This window comes from Epinephelus fuscoguttatus, linkage group LG11 (assembly GCF_011397635.1).
Source record: "Epinephelus fuscoguttatus linkage group LG11, E.fuscoguttatus.final_Chr_v1".
NCBI lineage: Eukaryota > Metazoa > Chordata > Actinopteri > Perciformes > Serranidae > Epinephelus > Epinephelus fuscoguttatus.
The window spans coordinates 29,222,802-29,247,274 of NC_064762.1; the positions used below are offsets into that span (position 1 = coordinate 29,222,802).

Sequence of the window (24,473 nt, forward strand, 5' to 3'; positions counted from 1 at the left end):
CCACTGACCTGTTGCTGTGTAGTATCCACTGACATGAATCAGAGGAGTCAGGTCTATAACAGCAGAGCCGTTCTGGACTGAACACTTTACCTGAAAAAAATTATACAAAAAGGAAAAAAAAAATGTGGGTGGCACATCTTCTAGAGTAACAGTTGTGGTGTCAAAATTTTGATTCTCAATTGAAAAATTAATCAAAATGAGCTTTTGATTTTGATCACCAAACCCAGAAGCAGGATTGGCACAATCAGAAACAACACAGTGTAGCTTTGTGGTAGCCTGCAGCTGCACTTTTCTAGGAACAATGGCCACTGCCAAAGTCGGAGATGACGGAAAACAACAGAACTGGAAAATCTCTCTCCTTCCCTGAGGTCAGCAGTTTCCACGTGAGTTATGTAAACAACAAATGCGTTGTTGACAGAAAAACTACAGTCTGCAGGCTACACAGATGAAGTTATGTAGCTTTTTGCAGGTGAGAAAATTCACCTGGTGTTGTAAAGGGCTCTTCTTTTTGATTGTGTGTTAAACAGTTTGGTCAATCGACTTGTTAAATAAATTATTGTTATTATAATTTAAGTAAATTATTTAAAATTGACTATATGAGCTCACTGTGGTACATTCCAAGAGGAATATGGCTGTTATATCACACTTTATACCATGTAGCCTATCTGTTTAAAGAACAATTTGAAAATGTAAATGAGAGCTGCCAGGGCAGAAAACCAATGATCTGTTGATTTTTAGGAATCAAGACTCAATAATCTGACAACAGAGTGCTACAGGAATAAGCTCTAAAACCTGGAAATCAGTTAGCATGTTAGCACTCCAGGATCCCTCGTCTCAAAGTCAATGGGTTTTGTTTTTGGTTAGATGCCTGAAATAAGGTCTGTGGTTACCACAAGCTATAGAGACTTTCATGTTTTGTTCTACAGCACAAAATACATCATGATATACCACAACTGATAATGTTTTAAAGATTATTTTTTCCAGGCTTTTGCCTTTAATGTACAGGACAGAGTGAAATGGTGTGAGAGAGAGAGCGGACCGCTGCAGCGAGGCATCGCCTCTGTACATGGGGCGCTGGCACTATGCACTATGCTACCGACGCCCCAACTCATAAATTTTTAAGTCTTAATGTGTCCCAAAAAAGATAGTTGCTTGCAAGTGTCTAAGTGAGAAAGTTTGTTTGTTACAGCGATTGTTTAATGCAATAATCCAAAATCCAGTGGAAATATCCCACTGGCTTTTTGTTGAGGGAACCAGAGCAATGCTAACTTCCATGTTGGCTCCGCTCAGCGCTCTATGGCAAAGCCTCCAGTAGTGAAACAAAATGTTTAAATCAAAAACTGAATTGGATCCAGACCTTAAAATCAAAAGTAAAATTGAATCGTGACACCCCTAAGTAACAGTCGTAGTCATTAGACTTCAGAAAGCCAAACTCTAAGCAGAGGAATTCAACCATTTTTATTCTATACAATGGCTGCAGAAAGTTTCCTCTGAATATTTTCTTCTTTTGATCCTCAGTTTTCAGAATTATTCTGAAAGTAGTGAGAAGATCCTACGCTTTCTACAGCACCACATAATTTCATGCCACATTCCTGTCTCCTTATAAGTATTCTGTTACCCTTGAGAAGCCTCTAGAAAGGCATTGTCATTCACCTACAGACTGCACTCAACTGGAATTAAATTTGCTCTGTCAAATGGCCAATTAAGTGCCAATATGCTAAGGAATGCTCCATATTTTTCATTTTGCTGTGTGGAAATAACTTAATATAAAAGTCACACTTCTATAAAGTCTCCTGTTATTATTTACTTTGATGAAAACCTAATAACACCACAACAATCTGTATGATTGTTCTGTAGTTACCCATGATGAAATTAGATTTTATGGAATTCACAACTTAACATTTGAGTGAATTTAATAATGAAGGCACATTCCTTCTCTTACAGCGCTGGGTGGGACAAGAGTTACCCAAAATTTTCTTTATGATGCAGGCAGGTTGTACTGAGAGTCACAGTACTACTTACTTAAAATATACTTACCGGCTCTTCGCAGACCAGGGGTGTGTGGAAAGAGAAGAAGTGTGTGCAAGTCTCAGCGTTGGAGGCGATGAGGACTGGCTCTGGCGGGGCCGAGCCCATGGAAGGTGGCCTGCACAAACACAATATTCAGATCATAGCTAAAAATGTTTTAGTGTTGACATGACTTGACATGATATTTAACTCAAAATATAGTCCAAATGTTTCATTTTTCTGGGAAAAAAACTAAATGTGAGTGAAAATATGAAGAAAAAGAAAATGACAGACTTTTCCCACTTCCAGGCTGTTAACTTCTTTTTCCAAAACATATGCAATTTGTTGGATGCACTATTCAAAGCTACTCACACTGAGTGAAGACATTTATTAAACTGCCATTCACGTGTTTTTGTTTTTCGTTATGAAGGTAACGGAAATATATCTATGTGTATGCGAAACACTACATCTAAAACCCAACAGAAGATTTTAAGAAATGTCAAACAGCAGACTTGAATAAAGTGAGTGGAGTGCAGTATTCATTAGTGTTTTTAAAGTTTTCAGTCATCTGCACCTGAACAGCAACACAGGTGTGGTTGTTCAACGTTCTTTGAAGAGGAAAGGGGACTGCAAACAATGGCACTGTGTTAACCTTACGTGGTGTGTGTTTTATAGTTGTTTAAAAAGGAGTTGTATGCGACATTCAGAGCATATCTCAGAGCATGATTCAGAGTCTGAGCCCATATTGTCTCCACAGGGCTCACAACACTGAGGTGACTGAGCCAGCAGCTTGCAACTAAGATAATCTTTAACCAAATTTAAGACTGATTTTCTTATTCAAGCACTGCAGGTTAAGTATAAAGGTGAATCCTATAAGTATGTGGTCTCGTGCAAACATAGGTTTTATGTAGGAATACTGTTATTAGATTGATTTATGTTAATATACATTTGCCAACAGGTAAATGCAAATATAAAGTAAAAAGACAGTATTAGCATCTGTGATAGGTTTAAAGATTTGTAACATCTTTAACGCAGAAGAGATTGACTAATTTTGACAAAAAGACATTAAAAGATGGAAAAATGAAATTTGGTAACATGTTTATGGTAATTAAGACCTCACAAAATATAATTCAAGACTATTTAATGACTTTAAAGGACTAATTTATACAACTGAATTCAAGACATTTAAAGACTTTTTAAAAACCTGCAGACACCCTGGCTAACAGTGCTAACAGTATGAACAGTGCTAACAGCAACAACAGTGTTAAGACGGAGGGAACAGGGGGGTGGGCGCTATGCTTCTATGACACTACCCTTCCGCCACTGTAGGTCAGTACAGCGTTATCCCAGGTAACTGTATTGGTGCAGTGCAGAGGGGCAGCCATTAGCTAGTTAGTGGGATACACACAAAAGGACGGACCATCTTCCAGAACAAAAAACAGAGAAGCTCAGACTACAACACGCACAGGGGGAGCGTGACTTCATCCTCTGCTCAGGACACCATTACCCCACTATATCTATACATAGCAAATATTGGTTTGCTGCTGTATTAATGCTCTTAATGTCACATACAGCTCCTTTATCTCCCTGAGCGCTGAGAGCTTTTCGTTCATATGAGAAGCAGGAGAAGAAAACAAAAATGTAAACAATAACCAAAAAAAAGAGGAAATCTAACAAGGGCACGGGAAAGCGAAGAAGTACCTGCAGATGAAGTTGATGATGCTGCTGTGTTTAAAGGTGGGGTTTGCTTTGCAGGGACTTCCTCCTTCATACGTCAGCTCCAGAACGTGATCCTTGTACGAAAGTTTCCTGCTCACCTGACCGCCGCTCACCGCAGTCGTGGCATCCTTAATACACACAGCTACAAGATAAAATGCAAACAAAAATTTGAGAATTTTTTACGTACCTAACTGCACAAATACAGCTGTATTTTTTTTTTTTTTTAAGATATTTTTTGGGGCTTTTTTTTTTATTTTATATATATATATATATATATATATTAGCCTTTTAAAGGGATAGTGCACCCAAAAATGAAAATTCAGCCATTATTTACTCACCCATATGCCGAGCACAGAGAAGTAGTCAGAGCTACAGGCTACAGTGAGGCTAAAAACAGAGTTCATATGACGTTTTTCAAAACAACTTTTTATGTTGCGACTGCAGCACACTTGGATCACTACGGATGAGCAGTATGGAGGTACTTTGTGGATTCAATTTTGTGTTCTTGGACGTTAGTCTGGGGTGCCGTCTACCATTAGGTGTGCTAGCTGCTCCACCCGCCGATCTCTGCAAGGGATGTGAGGACGCTAAAACTTCACCAGGGCCTCCATCGGCATATGGGTGAGTAGATAACGGCTGAATTTTCATTTTTGGGTGCACTATCCCTTTAATGTATAGGACAGACAAGCGTGAAGGGGGGAGAGAGAGAGAGGGAGTGACATGCAGCAAAGGGCCACAGGCTGGAGTCGAACCTGGGCCGCTGCGGCAACAGCCTTGTACATGGGGCGCCTGCTCTACCACTAAGCCACCAACGCCCCTACAGCTGTATTTAATACTTAAAATATAGTTTTTTTTTTAGGTAGATCGCAACATGGAAACATCTTCTTTCTAGAACCTAAATTAACAATTGCATTCAAGTGAGGCTGCGTTTTCGTTTGCAAGTTATTATGTCTTACGGGTTTCTGATTCATTCATGAGCCAGTCAACAAGAATGAGCTGAGAAACCCAGATATTTTATGAAAATTTAAGCAGTGAATATTATAAAAAATAAACTGAAAACTAATAGTGAACAGTTAAATATATTTCATGGCAATTAAATACAATTTAACTTTTGATATAAAATTGTAACTCATGAAGTATATATATAGTATATTATCAAGCACAGTAAGTTTTCACAAGGAATTTTTATAACATCCACCCTTCATATTTTCTCATCAACAACTACAGCACACTCATTTTAAATAATTAAAAAATCAAGCATATCCATCCTAATAACTGTTCATCACTGTTTATTTTAATGCAGGCTGAACATTTATAAACAGCCTTGGCCAATGCTGCAACATCTACTACAGCCCTGGTTAAATATCATTTAATCATTTGACAAGTACTGGCATTTCAGGTCTCTTATTATGTCCCAAACAGCGCTGACGCATGTGAGTGTTACATAAATTGCACAAATGACTGAGCAAGACTAAACAGTAACCAGGAGAGCAGTGAATGAATTCTTAATGGAGCCCTCTCCTCATTTGCTGTTATGGTTAGAAAATATTGTTCTAAGATAAATTAGTTTACTGGAATCTGCCAAGCTTTTGGAGGAATTACAGGCAACAGGAAATAAGCAACAGATTTTTTTTTCTGTAGCTTTTTTCCAGTGTCACCTCTGACTGAGCATACTGCAGGAGATCTATAAGCTTAAAAGATCTGTTGTTAATTTTTTTTAGTCTGTTTGGCATCACTAGTACAAAAAAAGTGATAAAATCAGTTCTGTACAGGTAGAATCAGGAATAAACAGATGCACGAATGCAAATCTGTTCTTCATGTTCGCACAAAATGGGAGAACTGGATTTCAAAGAATAATATATACATATATTAACATATTTTTAAACATCTGCATCCCTGTCAAATAAAGTGTTTCACTAGTTTGTGAAACCACCTCTGAAAATGAACTAAGCTGGAAACTGGACCACCCCATACACTACAGAGGGATGAGTTAAGTTTGATAACGTCATGTCAACTCTGACTAGTTAAAGGTTGATCTGATTGCTTGCAAAGTGATTTTTGTGTCCGCACAACTGAAGATGCTGAAAATGCAAGCAAGTGACCTGTGAGCCCCCGAGTGTCAGCTGGCTTTGCATGTCTGTCGTGTCCCAACAACACCTCTATGAAGATATTTCTCAAATTATTAAGAGGGTATGAAGCACACAGCAGAGTTGTGTACATGTTATGTTTCATAATTTATACATGAAACATTATAAAACATGAAACTGAAGGATATTTCAATTTCAGGCTGATTCATCCAGAAATATGTTGACCAAATATCATAGCATAGTGAATATATGCTCATATCAATGCCATTAAATTAATGCAAGCAAGTTTTTACCATCTTGCTGTTTGAGCAAAGAATGAAAGAAGAGGAGTGTTGATTCTTTGCATCACTGGCTCAATAATTAACACCTGAACGATGACTTGGTCACCCAGTGATTGGACGTACCGCTGTCAGCGCTGCATCCAGTGTTGGTCACGTTTCCACAGATGTTCATGCGGAACATCTTCCTGTGATCGTGGTGATCGTACACAGTGTAACCGCCTTCCTTTGTCAGGACGTTGAGATCAAACAAATGACCTGTGGGAGAGGAGAGCCATTTCACAAACTCTTACAAATACTCTTAGAAATACAAATACAACTGCTCTAGTAATGTAGTTTTTATTGTCACCAGAAAGTACAACTATAAGAGCATACTGACAACAGGTATGTATAGATACAATGTGTACAGAACTGTTTTTGAATGTCTAACCTGTAGCTGGGTTTGTGACCCTGCAGTTGTCGTGCTGGGTGCTGTCTAGAGGGCAAGCAGCAGCTGTTAACCAAAGGAAGGTGTACACACAGTTCTCGATGGCAGAGATCAGAGTAGGCCGGGAGTCCTGGATAGGAGTAAGGAACACACATGTTTATCATTTGTCTATATCTCCCGGCTGGTCTTAACACAAGAAAATATGTATATGCCCAGTTATAGGTTCAATTATAACTCAGGCCCTGTCTACACGTACACAAATATTTTTGAAAATGATTATTTTCCCCCTCTGCATGACAGTGGCAGTGGCTCAGTCCATGGGGACTTAGCTTGGGAACTGGAGGTTCGCCAGCTCAAGTCCCGCTAGACCAAGTATGGAGTGTGGACTGATAGCTGGAGAGATGCCAGTTCACCTCCTGTAGATGTGCAAGCGAACTGCCAAGGTGCTCTTGCGCAAGGTACTGAACTTGTAACTGCTCAGGGCACGGTGCTGTGGCAAGCCATGTCCCTGCATTTGATGCATTTGCCAGCGTGTGTGTTTGTTAAATATACATAAAGTAAGGTTGGGCAATGTGGAGAAAAATTCATATTTCAGTATTTGCAGGCTGAATGGCGATACACGATATATATCTCCATGTTTGGTTTTAAATGCTGGGAAATTATTCTTATTTATCAGAGAGGCTGAGGGAATGAGGGATCGAGAGACACTTTGTTGGTGTTATATACATTTTGTATATGAAACGTCTGTGTTGTCATATTTCATGTTTTTAAACGCATCTGTCACCTGCATCCAGACTCGGTCTGAATGTCACACATTACACTACAGCTGACCTGACAAAATCAAGCAGCTCTGTCTCCCACACATGCAGCTCATCACTGGGCTGCACATGTACTGCTGTAATTCATTCACCTTACAGACTGATTTAGCGTAACATGTGCATCATATATTATACAGACATCTCACTGTAGACTAATTAACAGACAGATTAAACAGACGAGGGGCTCTGTGTCTCTTAGTGTTGCTGGAGAACATGTGAGTGAGTGAGTGACTGAGTGACTGAGTGAGTGAATGAGGCGGAGCTGTGCGCACAGTGTGAGAGAGGAGATGCACACTGGCGTTTCAAAAGAACGTCGTTAAGTAACACAACTTCGTCCTATATCAATATAAATGGTTATAAATTGTTTAAACCTATATCTTGCTTGAAAATATATTGATGTATTGTACCTAGTCGTTATAACGCCCAGCCCTACATGACAGCAGAATGAAAAATGAATTTCCCCAAGGTGAGAATAAAGCATGTTATCAATATCATTATGATCTTGGTGTTACAAAATCTCATATCTTGTTCACACTAAAACATAAAAACGACTCTACGCTGACCAGTGCTAGCTCAACGCTGTTGAACTCACTTAGATATGAGGACAAAGGAGCTCACTCAAAGATTCAAGTGACACTTAACGTTTAGTTAACTAAAACTCAGTTTGCGAGAGGCCAAAAAGTGAAGGAAAATATCCGTTTTCAAAAATATCTGTATACACGTAGACAGGGCCTGAGACCTGCACTGTCAAGATGTTGTGTAGAGCACAACTTTTTAAACAACTCTTCAGACTTTAGGATACATATCTCAGTCCAACCTGTACATATATACTGTGTCTTTTAAAAGTGTTTTCCATTACCACTTTGTCTCTGTTACACTTGAAGCGGATGATGCTGCTCCTGTTGCGTCGTCCATCAGGACACAGCTGGCCGCTGGTGTACTGCAGCTTCAGGACATTTCTGTCCCACGTAGGACCAGACTCCACCTGACCCAGACTCACATATTCCTCTCCAAACTTCACACAGGACGCTGCACTGGAGGGACACTTCCATGAACCTATGACAAAGTCAGCAGAGGGTCAGCTCTGAACTTTCATTAGATATATTGTCAAGGACGTAAAGATGGATAACAGTTTCAAATTCAGTTTCAAATGCTCTCTTGCAACTTGAATTCTGATTAATCAGAGTTGGATGCTACAGTATTACTGTTTACTTAACTGAATAAAGAACACAAGTGCTCAAGCATGGACACTGACCTCCCTGCTGCACCAGCGACCTGCAGACGTTGATGTAAAATCGGTTCTTCTTGTCTTCAGTAGAGGTCTCCACCTCCCAGTTTGAAGAGTCCATAGCCAGAGGTGAGAGGTCGTACGAGTGGCCCTGACCATCACTGAGGACACAACACACATAAAGAGGGTAAACACTCTCTAAATATTTCTGAACAGCTGTTAATTATGTTATAGTAACCAGTGTTCTCCTTGGATTGACTGCCACCTACTACCTACTACCACCTACCACAACACCAAAGTCCCCTCTCAAATTATATACCTATGCATTACTTTTCAAAATCCACATGAACCACTCGTCACATCGGCATAAATCAGATCCTCTGCACAAAAAGAAAATACGTAACTTTAAAAGCTGGTTTGCCTTTTACTTCCACCATTTCCTTCTTCCAAAACAGTGGTGAACAAACCAGGAGCAAATGCTACGAGTTGAGTTTTCATTAAATTATGACTACAAATAAATCAGGATACACAAGGACAAATTGCCTCCTAGATCACTGTGAGCAGTTGCTCACCAGTGCAGGGTTCTCTCTGCATAAAATGCACCTGGGCTAACGTTACATTACATCACTTCTAGCAAACTTTCTGGAGAGCAATGAGGGCAAAACAGCATCACTGGTCTGTTTTAACCAAATATACCAATAACAAATACACCTCTCTCTCTCTCTTCTGCTTTGCTCTGTGTGTGTGGAGCAGTGGTGCGTTGATATTTGGCCTTATTTTTGGCATTAAGATTTTTTTTTTTGGCCTGGCCAGGGTTTTCTATTTCCCTAGAAAATTTACAAGAAATTTTCTAGGGAAATTTCTTGTAAATTTCTTGAAATTTCTTGAACTGCTTTAAGGTTGGCCATTACATTCTAATTGTTGTCCGTTTAGATACAAGTACTTTCCAGCAGTTGATCTTACTGTAACTGTGATGCACGGGGCAAGACATGCAAAAAAAATATTGATTCATGACCTGTGATTCCTATTTACTACTTAGTAATTCATGTTTTCCAGGTGTCTGCGGTCACTCATGAAGCTAAGCAGAAATAATGTAACTTTTAATCAACTAAAATCTAGAAATTATTTATTTAACCAGAACACTAAAAAACAAGATGGATCCTTGTAAACTTCCCTGTAGGATGTCGACTGTCATATTTAAGGGTCATTTTACCTACTCTGTCTAATGCTACAGTAGCTCACCAGTTCAAACCACTCATCTAACATATAGCTAAGTGTGTAGTAGACAGCTATCGACTAGTGTACAGGTACGCTTAAAGGGAAAGACTTTGGGGAAATGAGAAACACCTGGATGAGAAGTGTGCTGTTACGACTGCTGTCGTAATTTCTTTTTGTTTGTGTTTTGCTGCATATGTTCTCTGTGCGTATTGTTTTCTGTATGCAAATAGGTGTGTGCCATAGCCCGACGGTGATTGGTGGATTGGATCTGTCCTCGTTTGTGATTGGCTGCAGCTGAGGGCGTTCGGTTTTTAAAGGACCAAGATGGCACCTGCTTCGAGCTAGCAGGCAGACCCCAACTTCCTCCTCTCCCAACCGGCCACAGATATTGTTGTTGTAGTAAATCGTTATTGTGTTAAAGACTGTTAAATCGTAGGGGTGGACCGCCAGTTTTGTTACCCTTTTTTCTCCTGTTTATTTAGTTAGGGAGGTAAGCTTTTTGTCATTTGTTTTTTTTATTTGTTTGGTTAGGTTATTTACTTACTCCCTGGGCAGGATTGTTTTTGTTTGTTATTTTGGCCTTAGTCCACCTTGAAGCTATTATTTCAGTTAATTGTTATTTAAACATTGTAAATAAATTCGTACTATTGATCGTTCCGCACGACTTTTTCATTGTGGCTACTTGGGACTTGGGGAAGATGGGGGCCTTTCATGTCATGTCCCAGACACCCCTAGACTGGGCATAACAGTGCATAAAAAAGGAGAAGGAGGAAGAAAAAATAAGATAGAAGATTGTTACTTGTAAGAGCAGCTGGTGGTTTTGACTGGAACACAGGCCAAAGCGGTGGGCCAGTTGAACATGTAGGTACAGTCTGGAGTCTCCTTGATGAACTCTGGTGTTCCCTTGACAAGAAAATCAACACAACACACAATTAGTTCGAATCCCTAAAGTGCTTGTGTGCAATTCTGCACTTTATTTTAAGAAATGAGTCTGAAATTTTGGGGAAAGACACAAATTTTATGTCAAACTCGGAATCAGACAAGAAGCTTCAAAAAAGTACTTCCAACTTCCACCAAAGCCTTATTGTTTTGTCTGGTTAGGGATCAAACTAGTCACCAATAATCATCTCCAATAGCTTCGGGCCACAAATGCACCTAAAACTACACTGATGCAAAGATTTGGATCTGCTAGATTAAATATCAAAGCAATAAAACAGCCATTTTTGCAAACATTACTGTTCCCACTGAAATTGCACCTCATATTGCACTACATCTGTCAAAATAATCTCAACGTGATTTATTTCACATGCAGCCCTACAAAGGTCCTACAAAATTACAGCTTTATTTTACTTATTGCCTGTTGAGCAAACTTCTCTTGAGGTCTAAGTCGACAATCAACACTGGCAGAATTTATTACGTGTTCATTTTTCACAACCCAGTAAGATCTGCAGGATCAGCTGGTTTCAGTCTGTGTGTATGTGTAAAGCTCACAGGGTGCCTGTCAGGGCGGCAGGAGAAGTAGATCTCAGTGGACCGGTTGTATATCTTATGACAGCTCTCTCCATTTGTGTAGTTCAGGATGAGCTGGTCTCCCACATAACTCAGAACCTGGTTTGCCAATCCTACAAACACAAACATGAATGATGACACAATACAAACAACATTAAATATCTGAATATTCGCGCTGGTTTTGGTTGTTTCTTCTCTACCTGCAATCTTCTGATTTACACCATCCACCTGGCAGGAGGAGACAATGCCTGTGTCTTTGTGGGTGCAGATGCCTCTCTGGAGCCCCCCACAGACCGACAGGTGGTAGATGTACTTATCATTCCTGACGGGGTAATCTTGACCCTTCAGAGAGCTCAGGTTGAACTCGTAGCCACTCTTGGGGTCACGCACCCGGCAGTTGTCACCTGAGAGGACAAGTTTGGACAATGACCAAAGAGGCACATGTACTTGTCTCTCCTTCATCAGTCAATATTAATGGTTAGCACTGTCCTTTATTCAAACGTCATAATGGTCTCTGATACAATGGATTACATGATGACATCACCACAGCAGCTGTTTGATCTGATCTTAATAATTTCAGTATTTTAATCAAATTCCAAACTTGTCACATGTCAATCATCAGTGTGTTATTAGTACAGATTATCAAAAAGCAGCAGTTTTAATCTTAAAACATTGATATCAACAATTCTTGTCACTTTGTCACACACACGCGTGCTTTTACCTTGAGACTTCCTGATGGGGCAGGCCTCAGACGTCCTCCAGATGAAGACGTACTCACAACCATCTTCCCGGTCAAACATGGGGTCGCCCTAGAAAAAGGCACGTGTACACAAAGAAATCTAAGCGCCACTTTGTCAGTGATTCTACTAGTTAGTTGCATGTAACTCCAGGCTTCCTGGAAAATGCAAACAGTAAACTTAAGAGAAAATGTAACTGTGCTTGGCACCGATGCTTACAGGGGAGCTACTATTCTTTACCTAATTTTCTTCTATTCTTATCCCTTCTTTGATTTTTTTTTTACCTTCTTATTACTGCAAGTGTTAACATTACATACCTGGCTACATGTAGCTACATGCTAACGTCAGGGAAATACGTAAACTTGTTTTACAATGGTGTAAATTTCCCTCTGATTTTAGATCATATTCCTGCCGGAATATGTCTGGCTCTGTTTAAAAGCTTTTATTTGTGATTTTTCACGACCAATCAGAGCAGACTGGGCTTTTTCAGAGGGAGGGCTTAAAGAGACAGGCGCTAAAACAGAGCGTCTCAGACAGAGGGTGAATACAGGTGTTCCAGCACAGACAGTATGAGGAAAAATAAGGTGAACATTTAAGCATGTAAACATGTTCAAGTAGAAACCCACAATACAGGTATGGACCTGAAAATGAGGATAATAGGTCCTCTCTAAACCAAAATGCATCTGCTTGCATGAGCTGGGCTAAGGACAGGTAACTGGTACATAAATTAAGCAACATGACTTAAACAAACTGATACAAAATTTTGTTTTAAGAAAATAATAATTATCACCTTTAAAGTGCATGTAACGTACTGGCATGTTTGTATCAAAGAAGATCATCTTGTGATGGTGTGACCACGGGTAAGTTTGTGATAACTACCTAAATGTATCTTAACTCCCCTGGAAACAGTTCACCGCTGATAAAACTGGGAGAGGGTGGAGCTTTAATACTCACTGGTTTGTCGTCACACTGGAAGATGATGCGTGTTGAGTAGCGAGATGTTGATCCACACCGGTCTCCGTTTTGGTACACGATGCTAATTGAGCCGTCCTCTGCAGCCTGCGGGCTGGACTGGACGTAACCCAGGTTAAAACTCTTCCCATCAATCACACCACATGAACCCAAAGGACCCACTGGAGAGAAGAAAAGAACGTATTATTACAGGACAAAATTCTAGATAATTTCCCTTCGATTTTAATTTCACTCTGACTTTGTGGTTTGATATGCTGCATGTTGTTTTATTGTAGTGTTTATATTGTCTTCTTAATCAAAGGAGCCTTGTAAACCTCCTAAAATGTGTGTAAGTGTGGGTGCACTGGGTGGGGAAACATGGATGAGCATACCAACCTGGACAGTCTTTCAGAGTAGGGAGGGGTTTGCAGACGCTGATATAAAAGCTGCGTGACTTGACAGCATCTGTATGTATGGCGGTCCAGGGGCTGTCCCGGATCAGGTTCCTCAGGTCATACTCGTTACCATGGGAATCTAGATTTAACAAAAATATATTTACACAAACAAGTAAAATAAGAGGTGTTTAAGGGTTCTCGTGTAAGGCCAGTGCTTGTGTGTGTGTCCATACCAATGATCTGGCAGTCCACTGGTGCAGGGATGCAGGCCAGGGCAGTGGAGAACTCAAAGAGGACGTTGTGGACGACATGGTTGGTTAAAGAGCTCAAGTCCTCTCGAAGCAGTTTTAATGAGCCGGGGTGAGAGTCTGGGTCACACACGAAGTTAATGGTGAAGGTATCCCGAGTTGCTGATGAAGGGAAAACATTGTAATGAAAACATGGCATAAGGTGCAGACTGGAGGAAATGTTTAAAAGTTCGTAGAAGTCTGAAGTTAAACCACAGCTGATCAGAGTAAAGTGAACCAGTCGGTGTGAAAACATGACACTCTCAGTACCTGTGGGATCGTCCAGGGTTCCCTTATATGTTAGGCTAAGCAGGCCATCAGTGGAGTATTGGAGGGTCTTCTCCACCCCCACTGGGCTGATGGGTTTGCCGTCTTCCAGCTCACAGCCAGCCACGCCCTGCCCGCATTCTGCCACATCTGAGCAGATATTTACCTACAGGGTGGTGAGAGGAAGGTAGAAAAGGACACAACTTGTTTTTGCTTCAAACTATGAAAAGCTTTTTAAAAGCTTTAGAGCTGAAACAATTTGCCAATTCAACAATTTGTTGCTTGAAAGAAAGTTAATCAGAAATTATTTTGATAATCTACTCCCCCTCCGTGCTTTACAAAATGGCTATATAAGAAATCTGGTACTCCCTCATCAAGTTTTTTTTTTTTTCTTTAAATCTGAGGACCCTTTATCGTACATATCAAAAAGGTAAGGAGTCAAGCAGACTAACTGCTTCCCTGCACTGGACTGTACACTGTGCTTGTATCTGCAGGACGCTATGTCTCCTTTGGACCTTCCCTGACCATCCATGGTCTTTACCCCATAGATGCCATCTTTCAGCCTCAACCTTCCTGTGGATATTGTACAAACTGAGGCATAATTGTTCTTTCTTTCCTTAAGCTGACAGTGTGTTATCCTTTATCTGATGTTTGCTTCTCATTATTATTATTATCATTACTACTACTACTACTATCATTATTTTCTTTTTTTGTTGTCATCTTTTTTCCCTTCTCTGTCCTGTATTTCTTATGTCCGTGTTTGTGTATTATTAAAATGTTAAAAAGCTAGAAATAAAATCTATAATATGAATTATCAAATAATCATTTAAGTCATTTTTCAAAGAAAACAGCAACATTTTTCTAAACATTTTTAATTATTTATTTTTTTTTAAATTTTTTTTAAAAATATTTGTCACCTTGTCTTATATTATCGTAAACACTGTACACAGAACAATCAACCTGGGCTCTTTGCAAACTGGGATGAGCTTTTTTTAATAATTGAAAGATTTATCTCTAATTAAAGTAACTGTTAGTTGCAGTCTAAATTAAATTGTACACTGGCCATCACACGTCTGGCAGCAACACAGGTCATATCAGAGCTGATTAAAATGCATTCAAACATCACATGAGAGCTGCAGAGTGCTATCACTGTGTCTGTCTTACCAGGAAGTCCTTGCCATTCCCACTTGTCTTATATCCAGTCTTGGAGGCCAAAAGCTGAAGGTTGAACTCAAAGCCAGTGTTGGGGTCCACCACAGCACAGCTCTGAGACACAAAGACAGGTTACAGATTTTTAATCTTTCCAAATATCATATTATCTTAATCATATCAGTTTCACAGTGTAACATCTTTCTGTTTTGGTGTATTATCAGTGTGCATTAATGAGATGAGAAAATATTGTAGTATAGCTGAACTCACATTGGTCTCTGTGGTTTTGATGGCACAGGCTGCCCTGGTGTACCACTCAAAGGTGGTAGTACAGTTCTGGTACAGCAGGAACTGCAGGGGCATTGACTGCACAGTGTGGAACACAAACACAGTCACATCTCAGGTACATGACAAACATCAACAAGCCGCGCTCCACTTCACTGTGTAAGCTGCACCGACTCACCTGAGTTCCTCTGGAGCAGATCAGGTGGATAAGTGTTGTGTACGTGAGCTTCTGGCCGTCTGATATGCATTCAGAGCCGTCTGTGAACTCCAGCAGCAGGTGGTCCCGCCCCTCAATTATCGGCCCCCGCTTGGAAATACCCATGTTGCTGACTGACACAACTTCCTTCGGAGAGCCCTGAGGACAGAGGGGAAGGAAACAGCTCCTGAACATCATTTGAGCGTCAATATAGTCAGCATTCATTAGTAAAAGGTTGTGGTTGTAACATGTCTAAAATGATTTTGGTTTAGCATTTTAAAAAGTGCACTATGGAAGATTTATATGTAAAAATACAACACAAAACGTTCTTATAAGCTTCTTTTTAAGTTAAGGTGCTATTTTTCACACTTTGTTTCTAGCTGTTACAGACCTGATCAGATATGTACTTCATCTGGCAAACAGCCGCGTTGCGATCGCAGCCTGCTACAGCGTTGATAGGCCGGCATATGTTGATGTAGTACTTCTTTAGGTTCATGGGGTCGGATAGATCCATGGTCTGCCAGTTCCTACTTGAGCGTGACAAACTGGAGGCAGAAGAATATAATAAGGTGAGGTGGTTAGTTACAGTAACGTCCCATGCTGGACTGCACCAGTCTTGTTTGGTCTTTTACTCTTGAATTTGCCCTTCTAAGTCCCGCCTCTTTTCTCTCTATGCTCCAGTAAGAGTTGAGCAAACCTGGAACCTGGCAGAACCTAATATGCTTCCATGAATTACCTTGACAAGTCGTACTGCTCGAGAGTGTTGGGGTCTGTTACCAAACACTCATGAGGCCTTTCAGGACATGCGTAGGATGTATACCAGCGGAAGTTATACGTGTATTTGTCCTCAATCTAGATTTAGAAAATAATACAAGATTAGAGTTACAGGTCATACCAGTGAGGTACAAAATGTGCCTTAAACGGAGGCTAACCAAAGACTAAAGAAAATGTAGTATAAAACAACAACTACAGTATATCAGCAACATCCAGAGACACGGTTTACCTGGAACTCGGGGTATCCAGCTCCGGCTTCTGGGTCACAGAGGAAGGAGATGAGTGTGGATCTGAGAGTGCGTTCTTTGTTGTGGTACTGGGAGCCGTTACTGTACATCAGCTGGATCAGGCCATCGTAGTACGACAGACGGGAGTTTGCCTCCCCAAGACTCCATGAACTGAAGTGGCGGATGGAAGAAGTTGTCATGTCCTTGATTAACTTTACGTTACCCTTTTTTCATTTTACAGTATATACATTAGATTTAAGGTGATGCTTTTAATTCTAACACTTTGACATCTGTTTAAAATTAAAAAGAGGCCTGATATCTTTTGTTTTTGTGTCACTTATTTACCTTGTCATTTGTTCAATATCTCAAACTTCCATAAAACAGAGTACAATACAGATGTAAAATCTGGCATAAATGTGAATAATCCTCTACAAATGCTCCTCAATAAATCACAACCATTGTAAGCCTGATTGTGGCAGTAAGAATTTAGGTACAAAAAGTCATAAATCAAAAACCACCAATTTGAATTTAACAAAAACTTGTACTCCTCTAAAGGTATTTTTGACAAAACAGTTCTGGGAACTCGCTGAGAGGAGCTGCACACTGGAGAGCACCATGGAGAACTAAGAGCTTTTTTTATCTGTTAGCATTCACATCACCAACGGGAACTCTGAAGTGACGTAAGCCCGCTATTACTGTGATCAATTGTACTTTGTTTGACTTGTCAAAACTGCATTGCATTTCCACTGATGCACATATGCTCATTAGAGCCTGGACTTCATGGTCAGTCCATTTTTTTGTGTTTTCTTCCATTTTTTTTGTTAATAACTGCTGTCTGTTGTTTACATGGGTTTTTAAAAATGGTGGCTGCTGGTGCTGCATTGGCTCATGTGTTCAACCCATCAATGCACACTTCACATCACTCCAGTTTCCTGTTGAGCTGGCAGAGTACCTTCTAAGAATTCTAAGAATTATGATTGTTCCTAGTTCTTGTGGTCCAGACACACTGAAAAGTGAGGTTCTTAGAACTACGAAAATTTCCTCTGGTCTGAAAACGCCTTATTTTTCATATTTCCTGTGCAAATTTCACAGCTGAGATCCATTTCAGTGGAATATAGTAGTGACCAAATCTAGACAGAATTGCATTTCCTGTCCTTTTTTACCTGTTAAAGAAAATAACATATTTAAAGGGGACATTGATGCATGTGATGATGACTTTTAAAATCCTAGAAAAACTGTATATATTTACTTAAACTTAATAGTCTATTTTTTTTATTCATTTGAATGAATGTATGCTGTATGTAAACTTAGTAACGGTCCAGTACTTGGTAATTGATATAATTGTTCTGTGTTCAAGTTGTTCACTTTCCTTTGTATTTGAAAAGAAAAAAGAAATCCTAGAAAAATACATAAAAACATAAAAACAACATGGCTACCTGTGACAAGTTACACCGTTTTTTGAGCACATCATGGAGACTTCTGGATTGAGTCAGCTGATTGGTGATAACCTGTGTTGACACTTTAACTTACATGGTTGTGATTTACTGCAGAAATGTGTGAGTGTGCTCCTGCTTGCAGCTCCCTCTTACCTCTTTTCGACCTGGCATGCTCCGGCCTTGTCAGGACAGCCAGCAACAGTGACAGGACCACAGACGTTGATGTAGTAGTCATAGCTGCCGCTGGTCAGGTTGTAGAAGCCACCCTTTGGTTTGGTGAGTGGTGACAAGTCAAAAGAGAACCCTGTGGAGCACCAGAGGTCAGTAAGCAAAGCATTTGCTGTGATGAGATAATGGTTCATTCAAACAGCACAGAACTGTAAACGCAACAGGACAGATCATGAAGCAACCACTAGATGGCAGCACAAGAAGCCCCTTTGATGATTCACATGTATCAGCTCTCATGTGACATGAGCGTGTGACCTGCAGAGGTTAAATTGCCTGCCCCACCAGGTGGTAGAGCTGAGAGTTGAAACAACCACCGAGGAAGTTCAGTTGACTTAATTTGCTGTGATTGTAATAAATGTTTTAAAACCAAAAGAGGAATTCATGATTTGAGCAAGTACGGTTTCCTGGTTGCAATCTGTAGGTTTGGACACCTTGTATTGCCAGCATGTAACCTCGCTTTGACAGCAGAGTGACAGCAGTTTAGACTGTAGCAAAGTAACATCAGGCTACACCCAGTGCGGTCTATGTGGTTTTTTAGCTGACAAAAAAACCTTAACTGGCAGACAGCAGAGATATGTTGTATGCCTTAATTGTTTTTCCACTGATACACATTCACCACTAACCCTGCTGCTTTCTTGCCCAAGTAAAACAGTCATCAGTCAGAAACCACATTGATCAAACTCGTGTGTTTGCATGACGTACCAGCCTGAGGGTCCTCCACCTTGCAGTTGTCCCCCTGTGTCTTGGAGAGGACGCAGGCGGCAGCAGTGTACCACTCCAACTCGTAGACACATTCATCGGACGAAATGCTACGAAGGACGGGAGCGCTCTCAAGATCTCCTGCAAAGAGGGCAGGAAGAAGAAATGTTAAGAAAGACATCCCAGTCAGACAGAAATCAGAGACAAAAGACAAAGAATAAAAATGTTAGAGAAATATATTTATTGTTCAGCCTACCTGTTTTACACTTTAGGGTCAAGATAGTTTGGATCCTCGTTTTCTTATTCTTGCAAAAACTCCCCTCAGTGTACACCAATCTGATGTCATTTCCTATTTTGGTCTTCTGGGGAGATGAGAGGAAGCTGCCCAGGCTGATGGCCCCATGTTGTTTATCTGAAAGAAAGAGACACAACCAATAAACTACACTGGCCACATTTATTGCAATAAAGGAATATGATAGCGATCCACTGCAAAAGTATGGCTCTGTAATGTGTTTTTAATGGGTGAAACCATTAATGATGACTAAATGTTGAAGAATCAGGGCCAAAAAGCACTCATAAACCACCACTTACATCCCCATCACTGATTTTTTTGTGGGGAAAAAACCTGAAATAGTCTCAATCCATTAGTCTTTAGAAATCACCCATCTTTTTTTGAGACTCTTACCTACTGCACAGATGGAGGCATTCACTGGGCAGCCAGCAGCATCTCCTGTCTGGATGACTTTGTGACAGACGTTCAGGTAGAAACGGAAGTCCTGCTTTGTAGATTTAGCATCCACCACCTCCCAGTTCTCACCGACGTCTGACTCTGGTGCAGCAGAGACACAAAGGAAGGTGAAGCTTCAGCAATAAACGTTCAGTCACAACAGCATGGGAAACAAGCTATACTGAGTAATTATGACAACAACTGACGGCTTTCTTCGAGACAAATTTTGACATTTAAACTCACCGGGGTATTTTGTAAGGGGTGAAAGGTCGTAGTGTTTGTGACCATTGGTGACTCGACACAGCAGATCCTCCTTCTCCTTGACGCAGGCGAAGGCCGTCTCCCAGTCAAAATAATAAGTGCAGTCTGTCTCCCCTGAGAAAACTGGAGTCCCTCGCCCACCGTTAGCTGCAGAAAAATGAGGCAAACTGTGAATTATGGATGAACTGTGACGTGATTACAACTGTCTAACAATTCTGAAAACAAAGGGGTGAAAATGCACAAATCATTGAGTTACCTCATGAGTAACTGAATTTAAAAATGTGTAAATTTGGGTGAGAGATTCAAGAAACTCCAAATGGTGACAAATACAATATGTTGTACATATAATGTACATAATACACTACATTTTGGAAATGCGGAATCAGAGAAATGACATTAATTGTGTCCTTGTGATTCATCTTAATCTCACGGACACACTGCGCATCATGCACAGTACAACTTGTATGAACAAAACATTTACTAGGAGGACAATCTCATGACAGCAACCTATCTTCTTGCTGTCTGTAATTCTTTAAACTGCTATGAGGTGATGCCAGAGTAAAGAAAATGTTAAAATTAAATATAAAACAAAGGAATGTTTAAAAGAAATAAATGAAAAATTGGCTTCTGTGTCTTACATGCATTCTTGTTGCACTCAAAATTGATGATGGTCATTCTCTGAAAGCCAGTGGAGCATCTGGTACCATCTGGGTAGATCAGAGTCAGATCTCCATCTGAATAACTACAGATGGAAAAAAAAAAAGAAAACAGGTCAGGAAGGTGAAACAGTTGATTTTGGCTGCATTCACACCAGCGTTGCAGTGAAAACGCCACTCCTCCCATTCATCTGAATGTGGGTAATGCATATAGGCTGAGGTGGTGGGGCCGCAGGGGAGGCCTGGAAAGAAAAAGCTTTGGAGCTATGGCGATAAGTTGAAACAGATTTAAGATTTGGACAAACGCAACCCTGTGTCCTGCTGCAACGGCCAATCACATGATCAGTAATCAGACTAGAAAGATGTCCACAGTCCACAGGAACAAGTAACACAGTCTCTCTCTATCATTAAATATTATAGTGAGTAAAAAAATAAAGTATGTATTACCATCTGTACTCTCCACAAAGGAGAGCACTCATTTGGTTTGTTTGTGTGTGCGTGCACGTACTGTCTTTCGTGACAGGAAGATATGAGAAATGACAATCAAAAGGAATTCGACAGATCTTTAGAGCCAGCAAAAACAAACTCAGGGAAGACAAATACTCAGCTGCTGAGATGAGGAGACTGGCTTTCTCTACACCTGCCACTCCCCCACAAATGTGCAATTCACGTGACAATCTAACACTGCCACACAACCATGTGGCTTATTGCCAGATTTGGTGTGAATGCAGCCAAACTGGCATGGTTTGAAATTTCATCAACGAGTCATTGATGTAGATGATTGAAGATGTTTCACATGAGGTGTTTTTCTCTTTTTTCTCTGCACTGTGTTCTATGCATTTCTTGTTTTTTTTATTGGATTATCTTTCACTGACTGCTCAGTGTGCTTCCTCTTGTCATTTATCTTTTGTTGTATTTTATCTGCAAAATGACAGCACAGTTCTTTTGTCTACCTTTTTCCCCCTTTTTTTGTCATTGTCTTTTTTTCCTTAAGTTGAGGGGAGGTGCGTTTGTGTAAGCCTGTGGCTTCTTGACCTCTCCTGACACATTTCTTTCAAAAAAGTGTTCTTGGGTAATTTCTGGGACTGATAGGCTATTTACTATTCTACTTTTTCTGGATAAGAGTTAAATTTTGGGAGAAAAAAAAACCTCGTGCTACCTAAAAATTGGGGGGAAAAATCATGCTCAACAAATAATGATGAGGCATATCATGTCATTGTTTTTTTTTTTTTTTAAATCATGAGTTTGAACAGCTGTATCTGCATTCCGTCACAACACTGATGACATGCTCTGCCATTTATGACCCACTAGAAGTGTGTGGCGGTGTATTTATCTGCAGAGACTCTGCCCTCTGCCTGGATTTTCTTATTTTGTTCTTATTTTGCCCTGTTGGGGACATTTCTGGGCACAAGACGCAGGTGAGGTTGGGACTTTCTGGGTGCCAGAACGTAAGCATCAAAGAGGAAGCTATGAAAACGGTGGACATGGTGCTGAAAAAATGCAGATATAGCTACAGTGGGGCTGGCTCACACTTTCCCTGGTAACACTGCTGACAAATAGTTGTAGTAACTTCCTGCATAGTTTACCTTTAAAGCTGGCAGACAGTTAATGATATACTTCAACTTTGCATTTATAAAATCTTTAAATAACAACTCTAACATTTAATACATTAAATTAAAGACTCTAGGTTATTACAAAGCATTTGTGAAACCATGATTTTTCCTCACATAGTAGCTGCTTTTACACTGTCTGTTCAAGGCAGAAATGTGTGCCATTATTCTGCCTCACCATTCTGTATAAAAGGTGCGACCACAGAATGGAGGGACAGGGTTGTCTCAGCAGAGGTAGTAACAGCGCTGAATTAATGTCTGTGAAAAGGGACAGCCAACGGGAGGGGACAAGGGTGACGTTTTGATGACGTGTTATGTGTGTGACCCACAATCAGGAGATTTAAATATCAGCTAGAGCAGTAACCAGCTAACTGAGAAGAAAAACAGCAACCTAAAATGTCCACAAATTAGCAAAGAACGAAATCACCCACTTTGTAACAGGGATGGTAAATTATTGTTATTGCCCTGTTGTACAATTTTTATCGTTTCTAAAGTGCTGCCTAACGTGTTATATATCACACTAGAGGCTGAGGCTGTGCTATACATCACACTGGCTATGCCTCTTTTGCTCCCGCAACGCTGGCATGCATCTAAAATCACACACTTGGGCAGCATTATGCCAGCGTTGTTTACTGTAGTTCTGATTAAAAAAGCAAATCTGACACAATGAAGGGATATTGTCGCAGTGCTGTCACAGAGTTTTTGTGTAAAAAAGGCTAGTGTATGTGACTTGAAGCACCAACCAGCTGACTGACACAGACACACAGACACACACACATTACCGTAGTGTCTGGTTCTGATATTTCCCAGCCACCTTCTTGACGTCTCCAGACTTCTTCACCTGGCAGGACGATATGAACTGCTCTTGGCCACATTCATTAGTCGGGATCTCTCCACACACGTTCAGGTAGTAGACGTAGCTGTCATCCCCATCACTGGGTCCAGAGTGCGCGTAGTACGGGTGGTCTGTAGCTGCACACACAAACACAAAGTGGTATCAGAGGGTTTAGCCTGACATATTTATCCAGTGACTAATTATTGTCATCATCATCTTATTGTATGTATTTTTTGCACATGCAGGTCAGTTCAGGACTGTGACCAGTTAACACCGAAATCTGATATTGGACACATTCAAGAAATTATGTGAACAGCCACCAAAAGAAATCTAAGCAATGAACCCAAAGTGAGCACTGAGGCTTGCAGTGTGAACGTAGCCATAGATTGCGCATGAATTGTGACAATAAATGGACTAACAATATGACTAACAATGAGCTGACAAAAAACAGGAAGGTCAATTTAGCTCACTCCCATAGTTTCTTCCTCTAACAAGGCTAAAAAAAAGCACCACTATGAGCCAATCATTCTTGAAGGTTAAATATATTATCTTGAAGGAATGTTTGAGCTTTATCTGAATTTACGGATCACACTTTTAATACTACTTGGCTAACTGGGGGTTCCACTTTGTTGCTTCCATGCCTGTAGAACAAAGAAATACCTCCTTCTGTGTGCGTGTGTTCACTTCTGTAGTTTTTAAGAACCAGTTTAAGGAATGAGGACACGAGTACAAAGGTACAGCATTTTGGCTGCTAGCTACTTCCTTAAGGGGTTTAAAAAGGTAACTTCTGTATTTTTCAACTTGAACACTATTTTCCCATGATTTGTTTAAGTGACTAATGGAGTTTTGAAACTGGTCCAGTATTGGGAGACAGGGTTGCGACTGGCAGCAGTGAAACAGGCTGTAATGTAATCACTGCAACGCAATTATGCAACTTAAATGTCTTTCCACCATAAAGGCTTGCTTTTGTCACTGACAGGCTCAGATTGTTATTCTAAGTGTCTGACAATTTATGGAAAGGATCCCTACAGAGACAGATCTTTTTGTTAGTAAAATTATTTTTGTTTAACTAGAATTTAAATGGAGTTTAGTTAGTTTGGCGATAGCGGTTTCAGGGCTGTTTCTAGTTAGACAAAAAGAATCTTCCTCTGTCACAAAAGGATCTGTCTCTGTAAGGATCCTTTCAATAATGCTAGCGGACGTATATTTGCGATCCATAATTGTCCTAAGTGATTAAATTGCAGTCTGTTTCGCCGCTTCCGACTGCAGCCCGCTTGCTTAGTGCTGGACCAGTCGACAAGTTGAGCAGTGTGGTACAGCTCTCTTTGACACTGGTGAAATAAAAAGCCATTTTTCATCTTTCGTTTCTGCAGCCTTGCTACAAAATAAAGCAAATACTTCAAAATAAATAGGAAAATATAAAAAATAATTTGCGGGCCAATGTAACAATGAATTCTTTACA

The 24,473-nt window shown here is 40.3% G+C and overlaps 1 protein-coding gene across 2 annotated transcripts in view; it reads right to left on the reverse strand.

Annotated features, from left to right (window-relative positions):
* Positions 1-24,473, reverse strand: part of igf2r (insulin-like growth factor 2 receptor) — a 56,655-nt gene that overhangs the window by 14,255 nt on the left and 17,927 nt on the right. For both annotated transcript variants that reach the window (XM_049589353.1, XM_049589352.1), the window contains exons 9-36: positions 22,959-23,148; positions 20,549-20,652; positions 19,893-20,057; positions 19,608-19,751; positions 19,179-19,334; positions 18,926-19,063; positions 18,149-18,299; positions 16,562-16,730; positions 16,295-16,410; positions 15,950-16,103; positions 15,541-15,717; positions 15,348-15,443; positions 15,093-15,194; positions 13,932-14,094; positions 13,608-13,784; positions 13,376-13,513; positions 12,983-13,161; positions 12,013-12,100; positions 11,492-11,695; positions 11,274-11,404; positions 10,582-10,685; positions 8,592-8,725; positions 8,196-8,392; positions 6,522-6,648; positions 6,218-6,349; positions 3,709-3,868; positions 2,038-2,146; positions 9-90 (exon numbers count right to left, since the gene is read on the reverse strand). In XM_049589353.1, the coding sequence (XP_049445310.1) occupies positions 9-90; positions 2,038-2,146; positions 3,709-3,868; positions 6,218-6,349; positions 6,522-6,648; positions 8,196-8,392; positions 8,592-8,725; positions 10,582-10,685; positions 11,274-11,404; positions 11,492-11,695; positions 12,013-12,100; positions 12,983-13,161; positions 13,376-13,513; positions 13,608-13,784; positions 13,932-14,094; positions 15,093-15,194; positions 15,348-15,443; positions 15,541-15,717; positions 15,950-16,103; positions 16,295-16,410; positions 16,562-16,730; positions 18,149-18,299; positions 18,926-19,063; positions 19,179-19,334; positions 19,608-19,751; positions 19,893-20,057; positions 20,549-20,652; positions 22,959-23,148 (3,987 nt within the window). The remainder of the gene's footprint in view (positions 1-8; positions 91-2,037; positions 2,147-3,708; positions 3,869-6,217; positions 6,350-6,521; positions 6,649-8,195; positions 8,393-8,591; positions 8,726-10,581; positions 10,686-11,273; positions 11,405-11,491; positions 11,696-12,012; positions 12,101-12,982; positions 13,162-13,375; positions 13,514-13,607; positions 13,785-13,931; positions 14,095-15,092; positions 15,195-15,347; positions 15,444-15,540; positions 15,718-15,949; positions 16,104-16,294; positions 16,411-16,561; positions 16,731-18,148; positions 18,300-18,925; positions 19,064-19,178; positions 19,335-19,607; positions 19,752-19,892; positions 20,058-20,548; positions 20,653-22,958; positions 23,149-24,473) is intronic.